The sequence below is a fragment of the Protopterus annectens genome, chromosome 1.part0, assembly GCF_019279795.1.
Source record: "Protopterus annectens isolate FY-2018-M chromosome 1.part0, PAN1.0, whole genome shotgun sequence".
NCBI classification, from domain to species: domain Eukaryota; kingdom Metazoa; phylum Chordata; order Ceratodontiformes; family Protopteridae; genus Protopterus; species Protopterus annectens.
In genome coordinates, this window is record NC_056725.1 from 1,251,391,876 (window position 1) to 1,251,419,364 (window position 27,489).

General features: G+C 40.5%; 1 protein-coding gene across 4 annotated transcripts in view; it reads right to left on the reverse strand.

Moving 5' to 3' along the window:
• ME1 (malic enzyme 1) overlaps nt 1-27,489 on the reverse strand; it is a 1,705,192-nt gene that overhangs the window by 732,832 nt on the left and 944,871 nt on the right. For all 4 annotated transcript variants that reach the window (XM_044065993.1, XM_044065985.1, XM_044065999.1 and 1 more), the window contains one exon: nt 14,816-14,891. In XM_044065993.1, the coding sequence (XP_043921928.1) occupies nt 14,816-14,891 (76 nt within the window). The remainder of the gene's footprint in view (nt 1-14,815; nt 14,892-27,489) is intronic.

Here is a 27,489-nt window from a genome sequence, read left to right on the forward strand (position 1 = left end):
TGTTGTACAGTGACACAGGATCTCAATTGCCTAGATAGTAAGGTCTTAAGTTTAATTCTGGTGGCTGCCAAAAAAGCAAATAGTAGAACATGGAAATCTAAACCAACTGTATTTGAAGTGCTGAATACTGTAACAGAGATAAAAGAACTGGATGTGGGATCTTTTTAAAAGGGAAGGAACAAATTAATAACACAGAAATAAATTGTGGATACTGCACTTGATATACTTTTATGACTATGCAGCTTATGTGACTTTTGTTACTTGGTTTTCTATATCGTGGATACAGCATTTGATTTACCTTTATGACTATGCAGCCTATGCGACTTTTGTTACTGGCGACATATAACCTCATGAACATGCACTTTTTGATATTTTCAGATCTTAAGGGTTTGAGCAACATATTTGTTTTTACACCATTTGTGATTTTTCAAGTTGCAGCAAAGTTTATGGTTTTTGAAGTGCTTTTGACTATTACTATTTGCTTTTCTAAACTGTGGTTTACTTGGGGCTTAGTGACTATGCAGACCATGGGATTTTTTTCTACAAGCATTTTTGTGACCTCATGACTATATCTTTTTCATATTAAGATATTTTCAAGTGTTTCAGTTATACAATTGTTTTTTTATTTTCCAATTGTAAGCAAGATATTAATATTTATGGAAGGTTGATGTGTTTTTGTACACCATCTTTGCTCTTATTTTTGAGAAAGGTTACATATGTAGAGGCACTTGACTTTTGAAATTGCGTACCTGTATTTAATGTTATACATGCTGTACTTTATTAGTCCAGATTCTATGGAGGTTTAGGGGATATTATATAAAATTGAGGCCTTAGTACAAAAAAAAACAATTTGCTTAAACTTTTAAGGTGTTTTTCAATCATGATTTACATTTTGGCGACTACCTACATGGGTTTTTGTTAATTTCAATTAGTTTTATGTCAAATTGACCATTTGGGCTATCTACTTTTACGTACACCTAGTTACAACATTAGGAGTTTTCCTCTAAAAAGTAATTGGGTGTTCTGCACTATGCAAACGACAGACATTGGTTATATAACATGGACCTTTTAACTATTTTAAGGGGCCTTTTGGCTGATAAGGAGGACATTGACATCATTGACATTTTTGAAACTAACAGAGCCCAATACACAAGTGGGGAATTCTGAAACTAGGGAAAATGACAGCTATAAAGCCTTCTTTGATAATCTTTTTAAAAATATGAAAGCTTTAAGGTCACGTGTGTGGCATGTTAAGCTTTTCAAAGCTTATATGGAAAAAGGTATTATACCCGAGGGGTTAAGAATTAGGATTAGGCCCCTGGTGGGCCAACCGGACCCCACTTTGCTCACCACTTGGTCTAATACACAACAGAATTCCTCCATGGAATTTGTTAAAATACGACATTCATTTTATGAATGTAGAGTTGATAGTCTTATTTCAGATGTTACCAAAATTTGTCAAGAGGCCACTAAATTTGAAAATTCCCCTCTATATAAGGAACATCTTAAACTCAGTGGTGATTTGTTAAATTTTGAGAAAGAATTAAGGGAACGGAAAATCCGTAAATACAATAGGGACTGTCGGGATTACAGTGAGGGTCAACCGTCTGAACCCAGAAAGAATGTTAAATTTGCTGGGGAAGAGGGTTTTACCCCAGGGCAAAAATGTAAAAGAAAATCCATTTTAAAGACACCAAACAGTGAAACATCAGGGGATGAAGGGTCATCCCATACAGACACAGAAATGGACACTGCCCAAATATCACCAGCACATAAACGTAGCCTTTCTAATGAGAATGTAATGGGGGTGGACCCTGACCCTTTAGAGGGAAGGGAAAATGGGTGGGGGGGTGTAAACACAAACCTAAATGTCACCTCAGGTTTAACCCTTCAGAGCATGTTAACTTCTGGAACCTAAGTCGATAAAATGTCAAATATTTCATCTGTGCTGTTACTGAGCTTGAATATGTTGTATTAAATAAAGGGCTTAACTTTATCTCTGACTTTTTTGTTTCAGAAAGCAGTTTTGTGGAAGACTTGTCTTTCTGCAGATTACTTAATCTTAAATTGTGCTTTTAAGCATTCTGATGTTACCAGAGGCTCTAATGAGGCTGGTTTCAGGTTTCATCGTTCTAATTTTATGCCACCCATGAACAAACATGTGGAAATTTTTGAAAAATGTATACTGAAGGAGTTGCATTTTGGTGGTGATTTTCAGGATGCTTTGTTACCTAACAATTTAAATCTGCAGGAAATGTCAACTTTAAAGAATCTTTATAATAAAAATTTGGTTATCATTCAGGCGGATAAGGGAGGGACTACAGTAGTTATGGATTGGTCTAAATATGACGCTGAGACTAATAGACAACTTCAGGATGGCAGATTTTACATGATCATGTCAATGGACCCTACTGTAAGATTTAAAGTTGAAATTGACAATTATCTTGATACAGCCATTGATGAGGGCATTACTGATGATAAAACTTATCTTAAGGTTAAGGAGACAGTCCCACAATTTTTGTATTTAACTCCCTAAAGTACACAATAGTTTGAGTGACCCTCCAGGGCGCCAGATTGTTTCAGGAAAGGGGTTCATTAACTGAACCTATATCGGTGTAGCCTACTAAATATCTCAAACACTTTCAGCCGTAAGGGCCAGAATTACGGATACCACTGAATTTTTAAACATCATTAGTGACACATAATTGGATGTTGCTGGCTTCTTTGCCCTTTAGATGCAACTTCTTTATACACCAGTATCCCTTCACTGGGTTGATTTGATGGCCTTGGATGTTTGGCTGAATGAACTAGCCCTTTACAGCCCTGGGTTCAACACCTTCCTATTATGTTGAGCTGAGCATGTACTGATGAAGAAATCCTTTTATTTCAATGGTATCTGTTATCTGCAGATGAAGGGTATGGCTATGGGGGGCTTCTTTTGCCCCCATTAATGCTGAACTATTCATGGATTATTTTGAACACATGATTTATGACTATCAACATTTTCATGGAAGAAATTGATATACGGAGGCATTTCATGGATGACTGCTGGATGATATGGAAATTGGATATCATACTTGCAGGAATTTTTAGAGCATCTCAATGACGACATTGGGGGATCAATTTTACAGTTAACTATGACAAAAAATCTCTCTTTTTTAAATGTCATGGTAAATAAACAGGCTGATGGTACTCTTACCAGCTCTGTATATAGGAAACCCCTTCATTCTAACTCTTTGTTACATGCATCCAGCTATCATCCAAGACACATTAGAAATGTTCTGAAATCTCAATACATGTGTATTCGAAGCATTTGTTGTAGGGAGGATGATTTACTATGCTACAATGTTGATCTTACAACTAGATTTATGCAAAGAGGGTATTCTTCAATCCATTTGTCAGTTATGAATCAAGTTGACAAAATGCCCAGACATGAATTGTTGACATATACAATCAACATAAATCTGGAGACTATACAAAAATTAGGTTCATAACTACTTTTGGCAGAAACACCCAGTGATTGGTTAATCTCGTACAGAGACACTGGGATATTCTATTAGCAGATTAACATCTTGGACAAATTTTGGGTGACAGGTGTGTATTTTCTTTTCGAAGAGGCATCACCTTGGGAGGTCACTTGAGTTTATATAAACGTGTTTCCCTGCCCAATATTAAGTCCCAACAGACTCTGGATGGCACCACTTTGATGGGATGTTTCCCTTGTGGTCATTGTAGCTTTTGTAAATGTGGTAAAAACCAAGGCGTTTAGCAGTAAGAATACACCACGGGTCTTTGAAATTAAATCGTTGACTAACTGTAGTAGTGACTGTGTTGTTTATTTGGCCACTTGTAATTGCTCTGCGTTCTATATCGGACAAACGTCCAGACCAATGAAGCTACACATTTCAGAACATCTTAGTAATACGAGAAATAAGGTCATTACCAGTGCTCTATATAAACACACCCTTGTGCATAGTACTGCTTGTTTTCTCTTCACTATCATTGATAAAGTAGGTGGACACAAACTTATTAAAGCCAGATGCATGAGATGTTAACTAGGAAGGAAAAAGGTTGGATAATTAGACTTGGTGGACTTTTTTCACCAGGTCTAAATGAACATCTGTAGGAAATTTTCAATGTTTCCTGCATCATTTTTGCTTTTGTATGTATATTTGTTGTGATAGGGTTATTTATTATTGGTGGAGGGTATTTGTTTTAAAAAAAAAACTTTTTCAGTAGTTCTGGTGTATTTAATGAATTATTTCTGAGCTACTGTATGTCATTGCTTATCTGGTGGTACTCTAGTTATTTACAAGTGGGTAGTTTTAACCCACTTCTTTTTGACATTGATAAAGGCTCTTTTGGGGCCGAAACCAGTCTGTCTACAATAAAAAGTGGAAATTTCCCCATTTGTTGCTGGCCGTTTATTTATTATATACTTCAAAAAGTCCCTACAAAGTACTCTGTCAGAGATATCGAATGAGCATATATGTGTAACTAAGGAAATGATTCTTTGTTGTACAGTGACACAGGATCTCAACTGCCAAGATAGTAAGGCCTTGTTAAGTTTAATTCTGGTGGCTGCCAAAAAGCAATTAGAACATGGAAATCAAAGTCTAAACCAACTATATTTGAAGTGCTGAATATTGTAACAGAGATAAAAGAACTGGATGTGGGATCTTTTTAAAACAGAAGGAACAAATTAATTATACAGAAATAAATGGAAACTGTAGAACACACGCAGAACAATGATTAACAGGAGTGAGGTTTAAACGATGACAGGAATTGAGCAGTTTACAGATGGGATATCGTAAGTTTACCCCCAGGGGTCACATCTGTGTCACTACTTGTGTTCTTCTTGGAGTTCATGTAGGACGCAGCCCGGGACACCGTATGGTCCAATTGATGCTGTGTTTTTTGCTTTGTAGAGGGCGGCTCTTACCGCATCTGAGAAGGAACAAATTAATTATACAGAAATAAATGGAAACTGTAGAACACACGCAGAACAATGATTAACAGGAGTGAGGTTTAAACGATGACAGGAATTGAGCAGTTTATGTAACATTATTATATAACTCTATTCGGTAGCATACCGCCTCAGAGGTGATCTCTGCCTGACGTACAAGGCCATGTCCAATCAGGAACTGAATGACATGCTCCACCTCAAAAAATCCAAATCCATCAGAACCACGAGAGCTAAAGACTTGAACCTCGGCACAAGTATGAATAGGACATGCTGGAGGGATAGAGTCATAACCAAGAGGCTTCCCATGCTCTGGAACAAGATCCCAGTTCATGTTAGGCAGAGCACCTCACTGACTCTCTTCAAGAGAAATCTTGATGAATGGATGGGAGATCGTAAGTTTACCCCCAGGGGTCACATCTGTGTCACTACTAGACAGGGGCTCAGTAAACTAATTCTATTATATAAGGGGACCTTCACTGTGTCACTACTAGACAGAGGCACAGTATTCTAAATCTATTCTGTGCATTTTGCACCATTTTATGGGGTGGTGAAAGCCACATCACTATGGCTAGGCTTACAAATGCCCCAGGGCAGATAGCCTAGTACTAAACTATGAAACTATTAGACTGATAGTTATAAAAATAATGTATGTGATGTATATTTATAAAACTGGAAACCTGTTAAATATGATTGTTTTTTATATTAATGCATGTTTGACTATGTCTTACTTGATAATTTAATAAAGGTGTTTAAACACATGATCAGGGTGTGGTTATGATGCTGTATACAAATAACTGCTGGAGTCTGGTGAACACAGTAAAGCTCCTAAGTGACCAATCACAGTGTAGTGCAATTCTTACATTATAACCCAGACCCTAGCCATGTACCAATGTCATTATACAATAAAAATAGGAATAGCTATGCCCGGACATCATTCAGTATATGTCTGACCTACATGAATGGCTATTATAGTACTGTTGCCGCACATACCTCCAGAGTCAACAGAGCGAGACAGTGAACAAATGGGACACTATTCATGGTAATGAATCAGGTTCCTGCCAGCCATACCAACATCCCTTTGCCTCTCTCTCTCTGGTTCTCAAATATTCAAACTTCTGTGTACATACTATTTTCTGCTTTACTTTTACAATCACATAGATTTGGATTCAATTTAAAACTATTTGAAATTTTACAGAAAAAAATGATCATTTCTAAACAAAGTGCACACAAAAAACAGATTTACCACACGAAACAGAAAACATGTCTTCCCTTGAAACTCACACTATGTGAACATGATTCTGGGCAACCTACAACAGACTTCCTGGGACTCGTACTCAAATAGCATATAGTGAAGTGAATTAATGTCTAGGTCAAGGGCGCAGGAATTAAAAGGACAAAATACACAACGTATTTGCTAACAGCCTGAGACAGCCCACAGGATTTGTTGGTCTTTTCAAGAGCAGCACCAGAGTACCGTCTGGTGAAGTGTTAGCCTGTACCTCCGAGAAATATATACCGAACAAGAGAAGTCCCAGGACTGAGCCTTGTGGGACGCCACTTGTAACTGGTTTGGACTCTGACATGGCTCCAGCAATTCTAACCATGTGGGTTCTGTCCTTGAACCAGTTTGCAACCCATCTAGTGACATAGGGGTTTATATTTAAGCTGGCTTATCTATAATGCCCGAGTGGGGTATTGTATCGAAGGCTTTTGCAAGGTCCAGGTAGGCTGTGTGGACCACCTTCCCCTCGTCAATGGCCTTGGTGACTGTTTCAAAGAAATCAACCAGGTTTAAGAGGCAGGATCTGCCCTTAAAGCCAAACTGGGTAGGATCCAGTGTCTGTAGCTCCCCAATATCTTTATTTATGAGGTCCATGATGATCCTTTCCATAGCTTTGCAAACCAAGCTAGTCAAGCTTATGGGGCGATAGTTTCTAGGATCCGTTGAGGCACCACCTTTGTGGAGAGGGACCACTGTTGCTGTACGCCACTCTTTGGGTACATATCCTGTAGTAAGGCTGAGACTGAACAGTAGTTTTATGTTTGGGTTTAGTTCTTCTTGGAGTTCATGTAGGACGCAGCCCGGGACACCGTATGGTCCAATTGATGCTGTGTTTTTTGCTTTGTAGAGGGCGGCTCTTACCGCATCTGAGATGTCAGGGGGGCAGCACTCTGCTGGGATAGATATTTGCCCTTTTGGTGGGGAAGGGGGGGGGGGTTTGTGCTGAACCTGTCAGCTAGGATGTTGGCAATGTCTGTGGGTTTGGTGTATTTTTTGTCATTTTGGACTAATTCTGAGCATATCTGGGAATTCCCACCCAGGTTCCTACCATAACTAAAGAAAGCCTTGTGATTATCCTTAGTGTCCTGTGCAATTTTTCTCTCGACGCTGGCCTTAGACGATTTTATGAGTGCCCGTAGTTTTTTGCTAATACTGATCAGAGATGCCTTCCCTTTTTGGGATTTTGCTCTATCATGTAGTAGCTTCCTCCTTCTATTGTATAGTTTTTGTTTATGGCTGGGGTCCACCAGACAGGACGCCTAACTTTGGAGGATTGGGTCTTGGTTTTATTTGGGATTGCATGATCCATGCATTCCTTAAGGTGTTCATAGAATGCGTTTATAAAGGATTCTGCGGTCGGGGCCATATTTTCCACAGGCCAGGGGGCTTTGAAGGATGCTCCTTTTTAACAAAATCAGTTTCCTTCCTTTACACCATAACTATTTTGGTTCATAGGTACTAGTTACTAGAATTGCAATATCAGGGGACCACTGAGGAGCCTAGCCCAAATTTCCAGTTGTCCCAAAGCACTGTTTGGTTAAGAGACTTACTTGTGGAGAGGAGTTTAATGTGAGGCAAAATCAGAGATATTCTGCAAAAGTAGACACAAATAAAAGCAGACAACTCAACCAATTTAAAAGTCATCACAACAGGTTTTGCATCAACATATGTTTAGAAACACAAAAACTGTGAAAAACTGACTGCGATTTACCAAAGGGTCTGGCAATTGGTATAGAGGATTGACATTTTTCACACAGGTTCTGCCTGGCTGTGAAATCAAAATTTTTTGCTCTCAGTGGCCACATCCAAGTAGGAAATTTTGCAAGCCATACTGGCTCACGGAAAAAAGGAAATTGAACTAGAAAATTAACAATTCATACCATTAAATCTCATTAAGCTATTAAAACACACTAAAAATGAAGCATCACTTAAGATCAATATTTGCACAGGAACTAAAGGTAAAAAACACTCAATACAAGTCCATTTATTAAATCCTCCATAACGGGAATTAAGACAGTACCATAAATAGAAAATATGGCTGAAAAGAATACATGGGGGATTCTGTTTTGTGTGCCTGACCTAAAGTGACATGACATACATCACAGAAAACTGTATGGCAGCAGTTAAGTTTGTTGACTGCAGCTTTATGGACAAAGTTAACTGATGGACTTTTTTGCTGATGGCAGTTGTGTTTGACTGATGAAATGTCAATGTTGGGAACATTGACTTTTCTTGCGCTATTTGACATGCGCTTGCATGAAGTTAACTTTTTTTTTTTTATATAAATACCAATGATCTCCGGTTTGATTCTCAGCCAACATTCCCCTCAATGTCCCCAATTACTTTCCTTTGCCTGCCATTTGTCGTCTATGCTACCATTCTCCTATTTTTTTTTTATATAATCTTTATCCTTATACTCATTCCATCGGCCCAAATCTACCATTGTTTTTCTTCTCCAACTCCTCACCTTTAGTCCCATCTGCATGACCCATTAACTAGAAGCATTCTTTATAAATGTGAGGTCACCTTATCTGCTTAGTTATACCATGCCAATATTGTAAAAATGTTATAAGAGTACAATAACAGCTCAGCTAACGGTCTGCTTCATAACTTTGCAGCTTCCCAATTTTTAATGTTCATTAATGTATGTGACCTGCATAACAAAAAAAAAAACTATTCTATGCTATTCACGCTTGCTACTGTACAAGTATTTGATAAAATGTACATAATTCCCTTTAAGTATTCCTTCCTTGTATTTTATTTTACTTTTTTTATAACCATGTTTGCTTGGAGCTTTTCTCCCCAGGCCTTTATCTAAACTAGCTCTATTCATCTGAAACTTCCCAGTTAGATAAAGTCAGGAAAGTACAGTTGTGTACCTACCATAAATGTAGATGTTAGAGTGTATTCACTGTTGCAGTCATTACTCTTGGGTTATCCTGCTGGCAGGCTACCCTCAGTAGGCCAGAATTCCAAAGTCTAGGTCCGGCGTCGGTTGCTGTCGCCTCTTCCCTGACGTCAGTGCGCCAGGAGTATAAAATATACAGCAGACGCCATTTTCTTCAGTTTTTCTTGCCCCAGATGTCACGTGCCCCCTAATTGGTAGGCTGAAAAATATGCCAGTAAGTATGCATGCACAAAAATAACATTTCCTTCATCTACAAGCAAATACACCACATAGGTTGTATAGGCTAGAGAAGTACAGATAAGCCCCAGCAAAGAAAAGGGGGATGGTGGGTGGGTAACCTGGACTGCAACAGTGAATACACGCGAACATCTACATTTATGATAGGTACACAACTGTACTATGTTCATCGTGTTTCACTGTTGCAGTTATTACTCTTTGGTTGAATACCAAAGTTGAGGATGGGTGGGTGGGCTAAATAGGATTAGGAGAGGCTATGAGGCCCTGCAGAACTGCAGTGGCAAAGCCTGCTCTGGATTTAGAGTAAAGAGGTAAGTGGTAGTGCTTTGTGAAAGTGTGCACTGAACTCCAAGTTGCAGCCTCTAAGATGTCTTTGGTTGGTACTCCTCTGATGAAAGCTGCTGAAGTGGCTGCTGCTCTGGTAGAATAAGGCCTAATGCCCTTAGGCACTGATTTGCCATGCTGAAAATAGCAGAAACGGATGCAATGGCCTATCCATTTAGAAATAGTCTGTTTTGAGATAGCCCTTCCTTGTGATCCTGCAGCATATGACACTAAAAGTTGCTCAGTCTTCCTGAAAGTTTTAGTTCTGTCCAAGTAGAAGCGCAACTGCCTGTGTATGTCCAAAGAATGCAGAATTTTCTCACCCTTGTTCTGTGGATTTGGATAAAAGGTAGGCAAGTGAATGGTTTGGTTGAGGGCCACACTGGACACCAGCTTAGGCATAAATGATGGGTTTGTCCTCAGAGAAACCCTGTCTGGATGAAAAATGATAAAAGGTTCCACAACCATGAGTGCTTGCAACTCCGAGACTCGTCTTGCAGAGGTTATTGCTAGGAGCAGAGCTGTTTTCCAGGATAAGAATTTTATATCCGCTGTTGAAGCTGGCTCGAAAGGAGGCAGTGTGAGTTTTTCCAAAACATAATTGAGGTCCCATGCCGGAACTGGTGTTCTCCTTGGAGGCCTAATGTTTTTGGCTCCTCTGAGGTACTGCCTTATTAAAGGATGAGAAAAGATAGGTGGTTCCGTATTGTAATGGGCTGAAATGGCAGAGGCATGAATCTTAATTGATGAGAAAGGCCTTTGTTCAGCATCTCAGTTAAGTATTGTAAAATCTGAGGGATATTTGGTACACACGTGTCAATGCCTTGTTCCTGGTTCCAAGCACAGAATCTCTTCCATTTTTCTGGTACTGGGCCTCCTGTCCTCCAAGAAAACATCCATAACTGCTTTTGAAAGAGGAGTGTTCTGAATGGCTACATTATCTGCCATGCTGCCAAATTTAAGGTCCTGAGTTGGCTGTGCAGGATCAGATTGTTTTGTTGGGTCAGTAAGTCAGAAGCTTGAGGCAATATCCATGCTGGACCTTGAGACAAGCTCTTTAGGACTGGGTACCAGTGCTGGCGTGGCCAGTCTGGTGCAATCAGTATCATTTTTGGCTTCTCTCGTCTGACGTTTAGGAGTACCCTGGGAAGGAGAGGCAGTGGAGGAAAGGCATATACTGTTAGATTTTTCCAACTGAAGGATAGGGCGTCCACTCTCCATGCTTGCTTGTGATAAATCCTTGTGCAAAATCTCTGCAATTGGCAGTTGTGAGGGGAGGCAAATAGAGCTATGTCTGGGCATCCCCATTTCCTTGTTATCATGCTGAAGACTTGTGGATCCAGTTTCCATTTGTGGGGATCCATGAGGTTTCTTCTTAGTTCGTCTGCCAGAGTATTTATTTTTCCTGGCAGGAATTGTGCTTGCAGGTGAACTTGATAAGTCAAATGCTGTGTCACGTAAGATCAATGCTTGTCTGCAGAAGGGGTAGGAATGTGTACCTCCCTGCTTGTTTATGTACCACATGACCGTAGGTATCGTCTGTCTATCAGTAACTGTCCTGGATGAAGTAGATCCTTGAAAGCTGTCAGGGCATTTTGAACAGCTAGCATCTCTTTTTGATTGATGTGTAGATGCATCTGGTTTGCAGGCCATGTGCCCTGAATACATTTTCCTGCCATATGGGCCCCCCAGGCATAATCTGATGCATCCGTTGTCAGTGTGTCTGGCTGTGTGCAAACTGAATGGCAGACCCTTGTTGTGGTGACAGGCCTCTGCCCAACATCGAAACCCCTGTTGCAGGTAGGGAATGTGTGTAATTACTGTCTCCAGGCAGTGGCAATGCTGAGTCCAAACACTTTTTAGATACCACTGTAGTTTCCTCATATGCAGTCTGGCATATGTAATTAGTAGAATGCAGGATGTCATGAAACCCAAGGCCTGCAAGATTTTACTTGCAGATAAGTGGGTCTTTGTTGCCAATTTCTTGAAGTAAGAAGTCAGTTGTTTTTGTTTGTCTGGCAAGAGATAAGCCATCTGGGCAGTTGTATTTAAGCTTGCACCCAGGAATATCTCTTGAGAGGGCACTAGTTTTGATTTCTTTTCATTTACTGTGTACCCTAGGCCAATTTGTAATCTTTTTACAAATGCCAGACGCTTTAGCAGAATGTCTGTTCTCTGCTTGAATTAGGTAGTCGTCCAAGTAGGGATATATTTGAACTCCTCTGTCTGCAAAACGTAATTACTGGTGCCAGGCATTTTGTGAAGACCCTGGGTGCAGTAGATAAGCCAAAGGACAGTGCAGAGAATTGGTAGTGCATTGAGCCAGCTATGAATCTGAGGTATCTTCTGCAAGATTGTCTGATTGGGACATGCAGGTATGCCTCTTTTAGGTCCAAAGTTACGAGCCAAGCCTTCTTACCCAGCATGGGTAGTAGCTGCTGTAGAATCAACATCCTGAATTTTGGAACTTCCAGAAATGTATTTAGTATAGACAGGTCCAGTACTGGTCTCCAGGTTTTGTCCTTTCTGGGCACTAGGAAAAGTCTGGAGTAAAATCCTTGCCCTTGCTCTTGTTGTGGTACTTGTTGAATGGCCCTTATGTCCACGAGGGCTGTAATTTGTATTTGTGCCTCTGCCCATTGATTATGTGGCAGGTCTGGCATACCTTTTACCTTGGCAGGGAGTGAAAATGGAACCTGCAGCCTTGGGACACTATGTTCAAGACCCATTTGTCTTGGGTAACCATTATTTGATGAAAAAAGTGCTAGTTTTCCCCCTAAGGGGGCTGCCAAAAGAAAAGTGCTTGGATCTGGCAGAGGAAAGTCATTGGGACCGTTTCCTGTAAGGTTGTGATTCGTCTTCTCTGCTTTTGGAGGTAGGAGCACCCCATTGTTTAGGCCTGTATGAGCCCTTGGGGCTGTGATCTGCCTCTGGGATGCCTGTACCTGCCTCTTTGTGGTCTGTCTGACACTGGAAAGGACCAATTTTTAGAAGGCCAGCTCCTGCTAAATCTGGGTGGCTGTAACACTTCTTCTGCTTTAGTACCAAACAAAGTATCATGCTGTAATGGAGCATCTAATAATTTTGCTTTAACATGATCAGGTAGATTCTGTTCCTTTAACCAAGCATGCCTTCTAATAACAGAACCTGTAACAGCGGCCCTGCAAGAGGCCGCCAGTGAATCATAACCACATTGCAAAGTATGCTTTCCCATTTGTTCAGCTGCATGCAATAAATCCTAGAATTCCTTGTTCTCTGAACATTCAGTATTTGTCAACAATTTCTGTTTTAAGCAGTGACAAATATGCTGATATTTAAGCATATGAAACTGACAATTTAAAGCCCTTACAGCCAAGGTAGCAGAAGTGTAAACTTTTTTCCCCATCTGTCCAGAGCCCTAGAATCCCTATCAGAGGGAACAGGGTTTTTTGCAGTGGAAGCTTTGACCACTTTGGGACCCTGAGATATAGTTTCTGGGTCAGCAGCAGGGTTTTTATATAGGAATTTATGAGAATCTGGGACCCTGTAGTATCTGTCTGGCTTAGCAGGTGCAGGGGGTAGAGAGTCAGGGGACAGGCCAGACTCTGAAAATACATATACAATGTCTAGAACAGGTGGAATAGCAAGGGGTCTGTGCTGAGGAAGTAGCAGAAAGTCTCGGAGCCTTTTCTTATATTCAAAATAATCTTGGCTCTCCCAGTGGAAATGCTCCCTCATGGTATGCAGGGTTTCCCCGAAAGAATAATCCTCAGGAGGAGAGGCTGAAGGAATGGATTCTTCAGCATCAGAGTCCTCATAGGGAAGCATGGAATAATCCTGTTCAGAATAGGAAACAGAGGAAATAGAAACCTGATCAGAAGAATCATACTTGTCTCTTGCCTAGGCCTCTTATCTGGAGGGGGATGGGAACCCCTGATCAAAGTAATTAGGTTTTCAGCCATTTTCAGCATCTGTTTTTCAGGCATGGAAGTCTGAGTAGGAGAATGCTGTACTTGTTTATTTGTCTTTAGACCTGCTTTAGTCTGTCTTTGAAGCTGAAGATGCTTAACGTATAGTTGTGTAGGTCTGAAGACACCCTCAGAAGCCGATGCCTGCTCAGCGGCTCCAGACCCATCTGAGGGAATGATTTCAGTGTGTCCAATACCTTGAGTATCCAGAGGTCCAGTCGGCTCCACGTGGGAGTCGGAACCAGCCTGTGGCTCTGAGGTAGTGGGCGCCAGGGGCTGCGAAAGCGCCTCACTGAGAACTGGTGAACCGGCGAATGGCCTAGCGGAGGTCTCGTAGTCGGTTTTGGACCTCGGATGCCTATCCTTTGCCTTGTCCTTGCGTTTTTTGTAAACTCCGGTCGTTGGCTGTTCCAACGGCATTATATAATTAAATCTTCGGCCAAAGTAATGAAATGCAAAATCGAACCGACGCTTAATAGTGTGTTGGTTAAATCTAGCACAAAACTGACAGCTAACAACGTTGTGATCAGGGCCTAGGCAAGGAATACAGTAAGAGTGAAAATCCTTATGAGGTATTTGCTTCCCACAAGAAATACACTTAACTTTTTCTGACATCTGTCTGGAGCAAGCTTTAATGAAGACTTCGGATCTGAAATTCGGATTTGAAAATCTCAGGAGTCAGCCGAATGGCACTTGTGAACTGCTTTTGCTTCGGGCACCGCACGGCAAGAAAGACTGAAGAAAATGGTGATGGCTGCATCTTTTATACCCCTGGCACACTGACGTCAGGTAAGAGGCGACAGCAACCGACGCTGGACCTAGACTTTGGAATTATGGCCGACTGAGGGTAGCCTGCCAGCAGGATAACCCAAGAGTAATGACTGCAACAGTGAAACACGATGTACATCAATAGTTTCTGATGAGTATCAACAGGAAGACAAGTGAAAAGACAGGACAAACTTGCACAGTTTTATGTACAAAGTGAATTTCTGTACTGGGCTGATATCAAATTGGCTGCTCTATCCCTTCCATTTTGAAGCAGATCAAATTAATATAAACATTAACAATTCAAAACTGATGCATGCCATTAACCCTGATGTTTTTACTGACAATCATCTTTCTAAAATAACATGAAAGAAGTGTAAACTTACCCTGATGTCATCATCAGGCCAGGACTTTAGCAATGTGGAAATGTGACCTCTGTCATGGATAGAGATGAAAAGCCCCCTATTAAAAAAAAAAATCATGTTAGCTACACCATGCAGATGTACAATACATCTTAGTCCATTTCTGCAGTAAGTACTAGAAAGGATATGCAAACATATAAGAATGACTTTACAACAAAACATTTAAATGCATTTGTGCTTTTAATGTTCACAATGAAGTTTTTACCATGGAAATAAGGCACAGAGATCAATGGGGGAGGGGGACAGCTGTACACTTTAAAGTCACATTTCCTTCTAGATGTAAAACCATCCCTGCCACCCTATAAACTGACAAAAGGGAATCTAACTCCACACACATATTCCACTAAGCAAGCCCTGGTCCACACAGGTATTGGTACCCTCGCACAGTGTGCATGCCAGCAGTTCAACCCCCTCATTCTGGCATTTTTCTATTCAACCTGGAAACCCTTTATAACTTCAAGCTTAGCAAGTGAACTCTGCTATGTGGCAACTGTCCGGTCTACCCTGCAATCTAGACTGTACCCCTGAGATTTGTTCTCTTACTCTGTGTTTAAACTGCAATCCTTTACTCACCTCTGTACATCTCCTCTTTCTAGCTTAACTAGCTGGTCTGTTGAGGTGTGTGCATAGTGTGTGGGGATACCGATACAAAACAGTCTGCCTAGCACTCCTGTCCCCTTCCCCCATAACTGCTATAAACTAACAATTCTTCCCCAACCAAATTCTGCAATATACTAATTTGGCTACCCCTACCAAGCATTCTACTTAATGCACAGACCTCAAATAAGGTGTATTACGTCTCTGACCCTGGGGCACTCCAAAGTGCAAGCCTTTTAGTGCTTGTATGTTTTGTTCACTCCACCTTTACTACGTACAAACTTAAGGCACAAAAGGATACATAGTAGCAAAACACTAAGGGTTGCTAGTGATTCCTACCTTTGGTATACATTTTTAGTTGAATCTTTGGTCCTCGGCTCTGCCCAGCTTCGTTCATCCTTGCTAGGCTTGGTCTCACACCGGCCCCCTACCCCCAGTTCTCACCCACCCCCACTATGCCTATTATCTACAATTAGCCACACCCAGTCTCCCTCACCCAATAATCCACACTGACCCACATCAGCTGACTCACCATATTCTACCTAAGCCCTGCCCTTTTATTAAGCATCCATCTCCACTAACTTTTTCTAGCCAATTTCCTCTCCTATTCCCTCCCCAAGGATTTACACTTCAAGTACACTCAACTAGGACTCAAATGGCATAGCCCGTAGACACCAAGTACAACCTACTCATACTACACATAGCGTCCTCTCTTCTTTTATCATCACTTACTCTTCTTACCTCACACACCTACCTATCAGTCACTCCTCCCTATCATACTACTGCTCCCCAATCTTCCAGAACTACTCCACCACTTTCATCTATCAGAACTACTACACCACTTTCATCTCTCTATTTTCAATTCTTCTCTCATCAGTTATGCTCCATTTAGAGTGCTACCTTACCAGCACACACCCAAACTCTCCCAATATATGTACATAACAAAATTTGTAAAACTAATTATCTACTTAGCAACCAAGCTAACTTGTTTTGACATCCATCCAAACTCTGGACCATCATCTTTTTTAAACCTCCCAGCATCCTACCATAACAGCTTTATTCAGCTCTCTAGAAAAACTAATGCTCTACTTTTACTAAACCTAAATATTAGAAGCATCTCCAATAAAATTCATGACCTGTATGATGGTCTCTCACTATATACCCCAGATATAGTAGTTAGAACTGAGACTTGGCTTAAGCCACACAAAGATAATGAAATCATACCACCTGGATATAACATCCTAAGGAAGGATAGAATAAACAAAAATGGTGGTGGTATAGCCATATTATTCAAAAGTCACCTTACTGTAGAGCCATCAAATATCAAACTTCCTAATCTTGACAAAACAGAAGTAATTGTTGCACAACAAACTAAACTCCAGAAAGGTTATAAATAGTATAGGATGTTATATGCCACCAGGAAATACAACCACCCTTGAGAACCTCCTTGACTGGTCCTGCATACCACTCCAACAAGAAACCATTATCTTGGTAGATTTTAATATTGATTGGCTTACTTGCGACACACACACACAACAAGTCATATTAACCTTCAAGGTTTTACACAAACTAACCAAACTCCTACCAGAATAGATAAAGTACTTAACAGGGAATCAATCCTTGACTGGATACTAACAATTCACCCAGTTCATGCAGGTTGGCTTACTGATGGCTTAAGTGACCATCTGCCAAACTATCTACTTATATAGCATGTCCATCACAACAAAGGAAGTGTCTACCAACTAATAAGAAATAAACAAAACTTTAACCCTGACAACTTCACCTTTGACCTAAAATATTGCAACTGGACACCATTAAAGCATCTTTACTTAGAAGAGGCTGTCAACTTCTTTAACTCCACCTTCCTAAACATCCTAAGCATTCATGCCCCTCCCACAACTATCAGAATCAAAGCTAACACTGCACCTTGGTTAAGCAAAGATACAAGATTCTTCCTTAAAGCCAAAGACAAGCCTGGGAACTATGGCACAATGTCAGGTCCCAAGCAACCAAACATATCAGGAGCTGAGGAACAAAGCTAAAAAACTAGTAAAACTGGATAAGATGAACTACTACAATTTTCAAGGAAATTACCCAAATAACCCTCAAAAGTTCTGGGCAGCAATTAAAATACAATCAGGCAAATATAGTACCCTCTCCCTTACCTTAGAAAACACATCAGAGTATATCCACACAATTTAACAAATTCTTTACTGAAACCGTTCTAGCACTACCTAATCAATAAAGTAGGATAAATAACCTCTCCTGCACAGAAGCCTAGAAGAAACTCATTTCATTTCCAGCCATTATCAACTGATGGAATAAAAAAAAAATACCTCAGAAAGTTTAGGCCTATGACACTAGCATCTGACAAATTACCTTCTGAATTTCTAAAAAAAAACAGCCACAGATGCTGTAGCCTATCCAATAGCCATTCTAATTAATAGATCCGTATCTGAAGCCCTTGTCCCCAAGATTTGAAAAATATCACATAATCCCTTCTCCATAAAGGAGGCAATTCTACAGACCTCACTAACTATTGGCCAAAAGCTATCCTATCACCCATAGCCAAAAACTTTGAGAGATGCATACATACCCAAATCATGGACTACTTGCATGCTCACAGTCTCCTGTCATCCACTCAGCATGGCTTTCATCTCTTTCATAGTACCACCACCGCTCTGTCCTTCACCAATATAGTTAACTACAGAAATAGTGGCAATTTTGTATCAGCTACCTTTCTGAGCTTGTCAAAGGCTTTTGACATGGTCAGACATGGTAAACTGATCAAAACACTTTCCAACCTGGGTCTTAGTGAGTCCTCCTTAAACTGGTTCCAAAGCTAGTTAACAGGCCATCAGCAAGCATTACTGTGGCAGCAAGAACTCTCTTCTGCTAGCCACTTGGAGTACTTCAAGGCTCCACCTAGGTCCACTAATATTCTTGCTTTATACTAACAACCTATACACTGTTACTCCTCATGCATTGGTCATTCTCTGTGCAGATGATTTGACTGTGTGCCATATCTTCATTACACGAACTCCAAACACTAAACTATCCTTCCTCTCAGTTGACACGTCTTGCCAATATTCAACTTGTAATAAATGCTAGCAAAACAAATCTATTACTCTTCAAACCTACTCGCTCTACCTCCACAGACCCCACCTTTAATATCTTGTCCACTAACAAAACTATTCTCTCCCAACTCACACTAAACTTCTTGGAGTCAAGATTGACAACAACTTGAGATTCGATATACACATTGCCCGTACCATTAAGAAAGCACATAAACTAGTAACCCTCTATAGAAACGGACACTATCTTACTAAGTACACAAAGACAACCATAGCACACATCTCCACACTTATCTATGCCTTCCCTATTCTTACTAATTTCAGAAAGACTGATCTATCCAAGCTAGAATCATGTTACAACAAAACTGTTAGATTTGATTCAGATTCCTCATATAAAACACACCACTGCATAGCTTTAAAGCAGCTCAAATGGCTAGAATTTTAACTCCTCTTACATTTCAACCAACTTACGTTAGCTCATAAAACTCTCCATCTCCCAAAGAAAACCCCTTCATTGCAAAACCTACTTCAGCCCTACTCTAGCAACAGGTCTCTCTGATCTAGCAATAAATTAATTCTAAAAATAACAAAAGCCAATACATAGCAGGGGAATCACTACGCCAGCTACTTGTCCAACATATGGAACTCACTACCTGGACACACATCCTCTATTTCTTCCTTAACACAGTTTAAAAAGTCACAAAAACTAATTTCAATGCTACTTGACTGTGTTCCTGTTCTACTCCAGGACAGTCCCCATCTGCACAATACTCAGATAGCCTTCCTTCCTTTTGATTTTCTTAAGTAAATATTCCATATGTGACTTCTTTATTCAACTGTAAATATATAAAACATTTAAATATGCATCTCCTTGAATATGACATTTTCAGTTACCAACATTATCATTTTTCTTTTTTTTTTTCTGTTTGCATATTGTTTAAATCTAATGTGCATTGTTAGTCAATTACTTGTGGAGCTTTTCTCCCCAGGCCTCCAGTGAAAAGGGACGTGTCCGGTGGACTCTCCCGGTTAACAAAAATAAAAAATAAATAAAAAAATATGTAAAACAGACACCTAGAAGTTTCCTCAAAAGGAAGTATTTTTTGTAGCATGCTGGTAATGAAGTACTACTTTAATATACCTGTATTTTGTAAAGCAACTCATTAACAAAGAAAATATTTAGGTTAGTGTGCTGGTTGTGAGAGCACTGCAACCACATCCTAGACCTTAAAGGCACAATAATAATTTTTTATGTAGCAGCATAATATTGAATGCTCTCTGGTATCCACTCCTGTTTACAAAACTTATGTACTTACAATAACAGAACAAAATGTCTAGTTTGTTCTCTTCATCCTCTACAACATGTACAGCAGGTAAAGTCAGCTCAGCACTGGAAATTCTTCCCTCCTCCCATAATGCTTAGTCTGCCTTCCCTTTTTGGATTTCTGAGTACAGAGCTCAGCAGCTTAGGTGATATGCTCTATTCTTGCCAAGGGAGGAAATAAAAGTGTGTGTGTTTATTTTTTTTTATTTTTTTTATTTTTTTTTTTAACAAGCTGCACTTGACTGACACAAATTTGAATGATTCAAGTAGTAAGACAGGATCCCACTTAAGACCCTTCTCTGGACACCCCACCCAATGTAGCGTTTTGATAAAGACTGCAGAGAAGGCCATCTTACTACATAGCTAACAATCTTTGACCCACTTGCAAATAAATCTTTGGAGATAGCCAAAGTCCTAATAAACTTGTGGGGGTGTTTGGAATTTTCTATCCTTTTGCAACAAATCTTAATGTGTTTGGAAAACTACCTGGCAAGAGTTAGTTTACATACTTTCAATATAAACTTGTGTGCAAAAGAAATTAATAATGTTTTGCCCTTTCTGGAAGCCTTTGTTCTGTTTAAGTAAAATCTCAATAGCCAGTGAACATCTAAGCAGCGATAATAGTGGGGAAAGAGACTGGCAAATTAAAACTTGATTTGGGTTTACCTCTACCATCTTGGACATAAATGATTAGTGCACAAGTAAGATTCTTTAATGGAGGTCTGATAAAGCTGCCTCCAACAAAAACATTGCACACGCCCTTAATTAAAACAAGGTATTATGAAGATCTTTAGTGGAAATTTGATATGTATGAAAGATGGAGGAAAAGCTTAGTCTATTTTCAAATATTTGAGATGCAGTATCCAGAACAGCAGTATAAGGAGATGAAAGGGTTTTAAGTCCCTTGGTGGCGGCCCATAAACAAACTCGCTCGACTTTATAGGAGTTCTTTTTCTTGGGTCTGTAGGCATAGCTAAGGATTCATATGACCCTAGCAGGCAAAACAGCATCCTGGAATATCAATGGAACTGGACGCATTAAGTGGTTATTCTATGCAAACTGAGGTCTAGATGAGGCCTCCATTAGAAGATGGGGCACCACAAGTTCAAGAAACAGACTTTACAGGATCAAAAGGGAGCTTATAAGAATGAACAAGCACTTGGTCCTTGCCTTATGGATGAATATGGCAATGATTTGAAGGGAGGAAAAGCATAATGGGGCACCATGGCCCAATCTCAGACTAGAGTGCCCTTGGGAGGGTGTACTTGAGCAAAATGAGAGAAGCCGTCACAGTACCCAGAGTTGGTTGATGCAGAGAGATCACAGCAAGGCTTCTCCCTGCGACAGAATCTTCTCTGTATTATAGACAAGCTTATGGAATCACTAGTGAGCCATCAGAAAACAGTAACAGAGACAGCACAGAATTAGCTTGACTCAAATAGCCAGTTGGGATCAAGAAGCACTTTGACAAAGACCATTGCCATAGTCATACAGCTTCTCTTGGAATTGGATAAACACAGGTCCATTCTGCTTATTTATGTAACAGACCATGGCCATACTGCCTCAGTAAATGGCTAAAGCACCCTATGAGACAAATTTAAACTTCTTGAAGGATAATTAGTACAATTTCATGTCTAGCAGATTTATATGCAGGTAGGCCTGTTGTTGTGATCACGCTTCTTAGACTGTTTTTCTCTGACATCCCCACTCCACTTCAGTGCCAAAAAGTCCATGGTGTTTGTCTAAAAATACAGAGGTGGAAGAGGTGCCAGCCTGAGATAGGTTGGATGTAAACATCCATGAATGCAGATGCTCCTTGCAAAAACTGACATAAGAGCCGAGAGAAAGGGATACCTAGCACCACTTTACTATGAGGATTCACTGAAGAATTTTTATGTGAAACCTTTGCTGTGAATTAAAACCATGGTGGCTGGCATCAGGCCTAATGCTTTGAGGCACAGCTCAACCAATACTGAAGACTGGTGAAGAACAAGATTCTTTCTTCTTTGAATGTGAAAAAATCTGTTGTGAGGCAAAGTGTTTCTGCAATTCTGTCCACCTAAACTGCAGCCTATGAATGTCAGGTACAGTGAGGACCTGCGACTCCACAGTGTTCACAGTCATGCTTAAAGACTGGAATGTCGGGTGAAGAGAATCATATGCTTCCACTGGGCTTCTACCACTATTGCGGCTAGAAGGCAGTTGTCCAAATAAAGAGGTAAGTTTGTCCCTTGCAGTTTTTGGTGAGCCCTCATCATTGCCATGCATTTAGTTGACACCCTAGGGGCTGTGGCGAGTTCTAACCGCACAGCCCAAATCTGGAAATGATCGACTCAAAACTGGAAGTGTAAAAACTTCATATAATCCTTGAATATTCTGATGTACAAAAAGTATCTTGAAAGTTTAAGGAGATAATCTCCCTATGCCAGGCAAAGGAGAATCCTCAACAACTAGATCTAAAATAAATTTCTGAGGGTGAACTCATTTTAACCACACAGCTCTAGAATGGTTGCAAGATGCTTCTTTTTTTTCTCTCGCTTCTCACAACCAAAAATAATTTCAAACATCTAGACCTTCTTTGATCTGGTGGAACCTGCTGACTTGCTCTCTTTGGAGGAAATTCCTTACCTCTTTCTTTTTTTGCTCTTCATCATTGATGGAATGTGATGATGGGCAGTGAAAGGGAGTGTAGCTTTGTTGGGAGGGGGTGGAATGGGACCTTGTACCTTTAGATGAAATGGTCATCATCCATCTGTCCTGTATGATGGCCATCCTTGCATTGAGATGGAGAACAGGTGACCCCAAGCTGCCAACAGAGCTGGAGAGTTGGAGAAAAGCTTTTGGGGGGGGGTCTGTTGAGATTGCCCAGTGGATGGGAACTATTGAGCCCCATTGTTTTGATGATTATTTCTACCTCTGGTTGAGCTTCTATTTCGGAAAGATCCAAAACCATGAAGAAAGCTGCCAAACTGCTGTTGCTTGAGACATGTTTAAGCACATTTACCTAGGAAATTTTTGGGCCCTCAATATTTTGTATTGTCTGGAAACACACCCCCACAGTGGTACAAGTCTCTCTCTCTCGCCTGTAGCTTTTCCCCACCTGCACATCAGAAAGCCTGCAGGTATTAAATAGGGGTATGCCAGGAGGAAACCCTGAAATTTTAATTAAAATTCATTTGCAACCAGGCATGGTGGGGTACTTCACATGACAATGGCACCTACTGTCCTAGCCAATCCATTAGCAATGCTATGTGCCATGCATAATGGCAAGGTTAGAAATTTGTGCCCTTGCTGCCACCTGGCACATTAGCTGTACTTTAATCTCTTTCTCCCCAGGGAACGGTTTCATTGTCTTGTAAAACTGTTCTCTTATGGGGCAAGAAAATACGCACCCTTAAAGTAAATGTGGAAGACACACAGACATATTTCTCATAGTAATTTATACTCGTGGATTCTTTATTTTTTGGGGGAGGAGGGTGATTTGAATTCTGAGGAGTTAGTTCCATCTTAAGGGCTCCCACAGTAATGACAGTCTATGACAAGTGATTTTGCTAGTGTTTCCCAGACCATAGATGGCTGAAGATTGCAGTTAGATTTTGTAATAATCAAGGTCCCCACACAGGTTCCTTTTAAACCCCTTGTATGACCAAGATTATCTTGTTTGCCAGGAATACCACTCAAGAAGGTGAAGTAGAACAGCAGATAGCTTCCCGCAGAATCTGCTATGGAGATAGGGGGGGGGAGGGGGGGTGAAAGAACCAGCCTTCCTTATTATGCATTAATTCTAGAATTTTCCTGAATTTGGGTTATTTGAAGGTAAAGGGCATCCACAGTGGGGGACTTTAGAGAGGGGTCATGAAGCATCCCCTTGCATCTGCCCTTCCTCAGGTTACTGAGTGAAGAAAAGTCTAAGAGTGAGAAGGATAAACAACCAAATTTATGTCAACAGGCCTTATGAACTCTTCCACTAAAATATTCCAGTGATGGCAAGTTGCAAAATCAGATGGAAGTGAATTGTGTGTGCAAACTGAAGGAGTAGCCAATGGCTGGGAATGTCCCTGTACTGATGGGCACAACTTTGGTAAATCGCTTCAATGGCTGAAACCTGCCCGTCATTGAAAGTTTCAAAGTAGACAGCCTGGTTCTGACAGACAACAGGAAACTGGTCTAAACCACAGAGGTACAATGATGCCAAAGCTCTCAGCACAGAAGGTCCCATACACCAAAGTCTGGTACACTACTGAAGAATACATCACAGACATTGCCCTTGAGCTACTGACCTCAGGGAATGAAGCCAAAGAGGCTTGTAGGCACAAAAGTACCAGTGCCAGAACACCTGAAACCAGAGGTATGGCCAACACCAAAGGTATAAACCTTTGTGGGCTGCTCATACTGGTAATGGTCAAATACTGATGGATCTGCCTATGCCTTCAGCAGTATATGCTGAAGTCCACCAGAATCCTAACTCATCAGCATCAAACATGGGTCTAAAAATGGAATAGAATAGAAACCCTATCTGCCCTAGAAGTAGAGGGAGAAAGGATAAGGCCCTTTGTTATCTGGTGCACTCTAGTTAAACGTTAGTTGTTAATGTCCACAATATGAAGGGATGAGACAGAATAAACAGACGTAAATGAAGGAGGCCTGGGGGAAGTAAAGTCTAGGCAACTCCAATTCAAAGGCTGGAGACACTATGCTTTTACAAACAATGTTGTCCCTGATCACCTTAGTGTCTTGTCCAGCCAGTAACCATTTGAGAATAAACTTGGCTTGTAGTCTCAAAGTTCGATTAAAAAAAAACCCACTCACTCACCCAAACCTCACATAATACAGATAAATGTGTGGCTTCTAAACATATGTATAGTGCACCAAATCTGGATTCCAATAATATGAACAAGCCTAGCTTAAAGATAATAGAAAAAACAGTAGCAAAAGGGTAAGGAAAATGGCAAAGGGAGGAAATCACAGCAAAGAAACTAAAGCCTCTTAAATTCAATAAAATACATGAGAAAAGAGAGGTTTTGAGTTTAGAAGGCTGTGAGATGTAATATTACACCCAGAACAAACACGTTTTTCAGGAAAAATGCAGATTTCTGAAAGAGCAGTCTGGGGTCATTTTTCCAGAGTTTTAGCTTTTGAAAGTGGCAAACAGAATCCAAAGAAAAAGGACTATGGGAGGAGTAAGAGCCTGGAAAAGTTTTCAGTGTTGCACAGACCTGAACCTGGGGTACAAAGTTCTTGAGGTTGAAGATAATGAACTGGACCAGCACAGACCTAGGGGACATATGTTTTATAATTGTAAATTTAGCTCCACTCTGAATAATTCTGCTCCTGCTCACAAACACCAGCTGGACATATGCACCGACAGCTTCTGAATAATTCTTGCTGATCCGGTTTACAAACAGTTTCTGAATAATGCATTCCCGCTCGCAAACCGGACATACACGCTGACGTCATCGCAGCAGTTTCGGAATAATCCTTACTGCTCACAAACCGTCATTGTGGGAGTTGGGAGGCGTGGAAAAGAAATCGAACTGGGACAGAGTCTGCAAAAAAATGTGGGGGGCTCCCCTCCCCCCTTGCGCTATGGTTCCGGCGCCCATGACTAAGGCTACCTGCACTAGCTGTAGTTTTAAGCATAGCCAATTTCCCTTTTGGTGCTCAAAATAACCTATTCCATTTTGTATAGACTGGCCTTACTTATCCCATGGTCAATAAGTATATATTACCCCTAATAAGAATAAGTGGGATCATACCACAGATAACTGGAGGGGACTCATGCATGGGATAAAGCATTTAGGAGCTGCCTCTGTCCATTAGCAGTACAGGGAGCAGTCCTTGGGTAAATTTTCTGTTTTGCATCCATAGAGCTAGGTTGTGGTCCAATATGGACAGTGATGAACTTTGTTTTATATGGATGGGGAGTGTGTTCTACAGCAGAAATATCCTCTGCGAGCTGTACCCATCCTTCTAAACCATCCTGTTGACATTGCAGAAGAGTTTAGATCCACAGAGTCGTTCTGATGTCATTTGACTTGCCAAATGTACAGTAACTCCATTAGTAATGGGTTGGAGGATACCTTGTATGCCAGTCACATCTTGGCAGTCTGTAGCTGGTCCACGTAGGGCATGTTGTTTAAGCCTTGTATCCTTTTAGCAATGTATCTCTGTGGGTGTTCCAAGCTGTTGCATGTGTCTGAGGACAGATACATGCCATAAAGGGTATTATATTCAATGACTGGCCTAATAAAGGCTTAGTAAAGGGGAGCAATGACATTCCTAGATCTAGCAAATATCTTTTGTTTATAAACTGTGCAACATATAGAAGTACTTGCTTACAACATACACATGCTGACCAAAAGTTAGGTCACTGTCTACACGAGTCCCTCATATCCAGATATTTAACAAATCTACCAGGCATTGTCTAGATAATACTAGTGCTCCCAGTCTGTAAATAGACCTAATATAATTACAATCAATTTCAATATGGCACTGGATCCACAGGAAAGTACTAGGCAATTAGTCTGCAGACCATTACAAGACTAGCCAAAAAAACATATTTAAAAATTCCCCTCCAGTCTCACTGAGGAGGAGACAAAAGACCACGGGAGAATTTGAAGCAGCCATTCCAATTATCTACCTTTAACTTGGAGGTGACAGAGTGCTACTCTGCTTAACATGTAGAGGGACCTCCCCCTCCCCTGAGACAAGGGATACCCTGGGATATGTATAAATCACACTGTGCTTTTTTGATAAAGGTTTAACTCCTTCAAATGGGTTATTTTGGGTACTATTTGTTTTACAAAGGAATAGGTGGTCAAGAAAGTTAGTTCTTTCAGGACTACTCTAGCCACAGATCTCCACAGGAGAATCGGTACGGGACTGAGTACAAAGAGAGGGCTGACAGTCTGTCCTGATAATGACGATGTTTTGAAGACCCTCAGCTTTTCAGTTATGAATCAATGAAGTCTCAAGTTGAGCAATTTGATTAGATGCCAAAAGGTGCATCATATTCAATTAAGAGGTGTAAAGGGAAATTAAGACTTCTTCTGATCAAGTTAAAATGCCTTTGGAAATTAGATGAAGCAGATAGAAGGCTTTCTGAACTAATATGGAGACATAACTGTCAACCAATCATTAGAAGTGCCTAGATCCCTTACAACAGTCTCAGAGGGATGTGTCATGTAGATGGCTTGTTTACCAACATGAAGTATACTAAATTTTGGTAAATAAAACGTATTCATATTTTCTCATAGGATACAGATGACACACTCCTACAACTAACTCCTTATCATTTGGCAATCATGTCTCTACAGTAATTTTTTGCTATGCTGTTATGCTACTAAACTTAACCATTTAGGTCCTTGGCATTTCTTGGCCTTCTGTTTTAAGGTTATGTGCAATCAAAGTACAAAGATAACTGTATACATTAAGAGCATGCAACAAGCCCTTAAAGGCTATGCATTGTTTTGCAAAATATATTTTTGCTTCCTTGACAAATGACCATCAGGTGGCTCCTGGTGCACCTACTCACAGATATTTGGAGCCAGAGAGGAGAATAAGGTGTTCCGTATGCTGCCATGGGGGAGGCATTTATGCAAAACAAACAAAAAAATTACACACACGTGTGTGTAAAAAAATGC